The 3,139-nt window shown below is 53.5% G+C and overlaps 1 protein-coding gene across 1 annotated transcript in view; it reads right to left on the bottom strand.

Moving 5' to 3' along the window:
• Positions 1-2,904: 2,904 nt before the first annotated feature.
• Positions 2,905-3,139, bottom strand: part of HEYL (hes-related family bHLH transcription factor with YRPW motif-like) — a 3,683-nt gene continuing 3,448 nt past the window's right edge. The window contains exon 6 of the mRNA XM_010283496.1: positions 2,905-3,134. Coding sequence (XP_010281798.1) covers positions 2,905-3,134 — 230 coding nt within the window. The remainder of the gene's footprint in view (positions 3,135-3,139) is intronic.

The raw sequence follows: 3,139 nt of genomic DNA, 5'->3' as shown, positions 1-3,139 counted from the left end.
GGCTCCTGTTTGATCAGCAGAGATCAGGAAGTGGTTTTTTTTTTCACTGTCTCTGTTTTGTTTTACCACTGTAGCCTGCGGGGCTGGTTTGTATGCCTGCCTCCCACGGAGGGTAATTTGGTTCCTCTCTCTCTGACCGAGGCCACACCAGAGCACTGAGCTCCCACCGCCGCCTCCAGCCGGGTCGGCGCAGCCCAGGCACCAGCGGGACGACCTAGCATCAATAGCCCTATTATTGCTCTTGAAGTTTCTCTCCGCTTCCAGACGGATGCTGCGCTACTCCATCACAGCTGCAGTTGCTCCCTTCCAGCAAATCCCAACGCAGCACTTAAGGCAGGGATTTATGGGCGGTTTTGAAAGGCATTTTGGAGTGAGAAGGAGTTATGGGAAAGGAAGTCGAATTCCCACCATTCCCTGAAAAATTCTCCCAACATCTTTCACGAGCAGGCTCATTTACTGGTCCTTTCCTCAGAACAGAGACAAGCTCTCAGCTGTGGCTCTTTGTTTAGTCCAAAGCATTTCCCGACAGCAAGAAGCAGCAGGGGTTATTCTGGTCCCGCTTGCAAAGGGTCAGGAGACCGAGGCGAGCTCTCGGAGTCTGGCTGCAAGGCTCTGCTGGACCCAATTTTTTCCCTGACATTTTTGTGGATGCTGGTAGCTAAATGAAATTATTTGTTCTCAAGCCACAGATTATTGCCAACCTCAGGGCAAGCGTTGCTGACTATCCGGCTGATTTTGACTTGCGTAGTGGCTTGCAAAGTAAAAAGTCATGGCACCAGAGTTACCAACAGTGGCAGCTATAAACGACCAGCAGGGATGTTACCTTACAAGCTACATCTTATCTGTGTTGAAGCTTTTCAGGAACAAAAGCTCACCTGCCGCAAAAGTAGCAGTCATCCAAGCAGGCTGGATTAGCAGAATAGATTCACATCAACACTAAATTTCACAAGGACAGGGGTTTGAAAGACTTTATTTGACACCTTTGCTGGATGTCACAGCTTGTGAATCTAACAGATCTGCACAGTGTAAAGTGAGGCCAGGCTACTTGCTGTGAGCTCTAGCGTGCCAACCAGCCACAGGAACAACCAGGGTCCACAAGGACCTTCTTTGACTTTATTAAAAGGGAATATGTTGCTCCTGGCTGATTCTGGCACTTCAGGACAAGGGTGAGGAGAAGTAGCGGAGGCATTTCTGTGAGTTAAGTGCGATGACATTCATCAAAACAACTGGGAGGGACTCACTTTCAAAACAATAGCAGATACATACATTGACATGCACATGGTAGATACAATCTGTAGGAACGCAACCACCAGCTCATCCACACAGTCTAACCGGCTGCGCGTTTGACCTGAGGCATGGGGAGAGCATCTCCCATTCGAGAGAGATCTTTTCTCTCTTTTTCACCTTTCTTTGCACAGATCTTGACATGCTTTTCTCTCTTTTCTTGTCACAGTGCTGCAGATGTGGGCAAGACTCCTTGGGGTGGGCATGCAACTGGGTCCAGGCTATTCTGCATGTGTACCCCAGCAAGTCAAGGCACAGGTGCAGGGAGCAGGGGCTGTTCAGGTGAGTGTGAGCACGGGGACACCCTGCCCCGGCCACCATGGGAGTTAGGGACGTGCACAGGAGCAGGGTGGCTCGAGAGCTTCAGGTTTCTGTTCCTTTCTGCCCAAAGAAGAGAGAAGAGGGGGACAGCTGGAGGAGCAGAGGCGTATCTGCTGCGCCAGTTATCTAGATGCATGCAGGCCAAGGCAGAACAAGCTCTCAGGAATCAGGACAAGTGCAGACCCCAAGCTTGCCAAGGTACGTGGTGAGACCTCAGTGGGTTTTCGTCTTGGCCCAGGGAGAGGGATGAGCAATGTGAGACCAAAGCATGGTGCTGAAGAAAGAAAACAGAGACATCGTGGGAGAGGGTGAGGGACGCAGGGCTAAGAGAGAACGAGGGAGGCACTTCAAATACAGGCTGGTCTGACCCGTTCCCCCTCCTTTTTGGTGACAGAGGAGAGACAGTTCCAGTGGGGAGACTGGCAGAGAGAAAGGCCTTTTCTTCTCACTTTGGCCATCAGAGCCTTCCCCTCCGTGACAGAGGTCCTTTTGAAATCCTGTCTCGCCTCTTCACACCTCAGTGCGGAGCAAGAGCTGCAGAAACCTCCCTCTGCCCAGGCAGCCTGGCCGGCTGCTGCTGCAGGGTTTGTGCAGGGACCCAGCACAGGCCCTGCAGACACGGTGGTATTTCAGCTCGGCTGTGGGAACGAGCTCTGTTAAGCTGTTGCCTCACTCCACCTTAAGGGCACGTAAGTGGGAAAAGCTGGTAATGCAGCGAGGAAAGCATGGGGATTAGCAGGCAGCCAGTTCGCTAAGGGAGCTGGGGGGGGGCTCCAGCCTGCCTTGCCGAGTGCCAGCAGTGCTGGGGAGGGGGTGAGCTGCGTCCGTCCCACCACACCAAAATTAGGTGCTGCAGCTGGGGGACACATCACAGGGAATCAGCAAGAGCAAGTCTCTCTCTGGCAGCTCTGAGTCCCCAAGGAAATAAGACAGTATTTCAAGGCTGGCTGTTTTCCAAAGGAGAGCAACGCTGGGCTCCACAGAGGGGTTTGCTGGAGGGACAGGGTTGGGATCTGCGTGTGCCCCCTCCCTCGTAGCCGGAAGGGTCTGGAGTACAGCCACGTGCAGAGAAGTGCATCAAACTGGATGTGATTTACGTTTGCAGGCATGACGAGGGAGAGGACGTGTAATGGCGAGGCAAGGAAGGCAGTGCGAGGAGGGAGGGAAGAGTAAAGAGAATTTTCTTTACGGATCCTTGGCTTCTGCAAAGCAGGAAAGATGCCTTTTCAGCTGAGTTTGTTCTTAGGCCTGTGGGCAATGAGTGCTGAAGAATTCCTGTCTCCGAAGGGGAAGGGAGGGTCAGAAAGCCCCGATTTCAGTCGCCCAGGAGCGACAGATCCTGGATGTCCCAACCCTGATCCCGGGTCCCTGCGCAGCAGCGCCCAAGGCAGGAGGCACCGTGTAAGCTGGTGGAACAGGGACGCCAGCGGAGGCTGGTGAGAAGAGGAACGTTGCGATTTGGCTGCTCTTGGACGAACCCTCTCTCAACACGCCCGCTGGCGACGGCATCCTGGGCACGGCTGCTACAGCTGCA

The sequence above is a fragment of the Phaethon lepturus genome, unplaced genomic scaffold (genome assembly GCF_000687285.1).
Source record: "Phaethon lepturus isolate BGI_N335 unplaced genomic scaffold, ASM68728v1 scaffold46873, whole genome shotgun sequence".
Lineage (NCBI taxonomy): Eukaryota > Metazoa > Chordata > Aves > Phaethontiformes > Phaethontidae > Phaethon > Phaethon lepturus.
The sequence above is the reverse complement of the archived record's forward strand: the minus strand, read 5'-3'. Positions and strand labels throughout refer to the sequence as shown.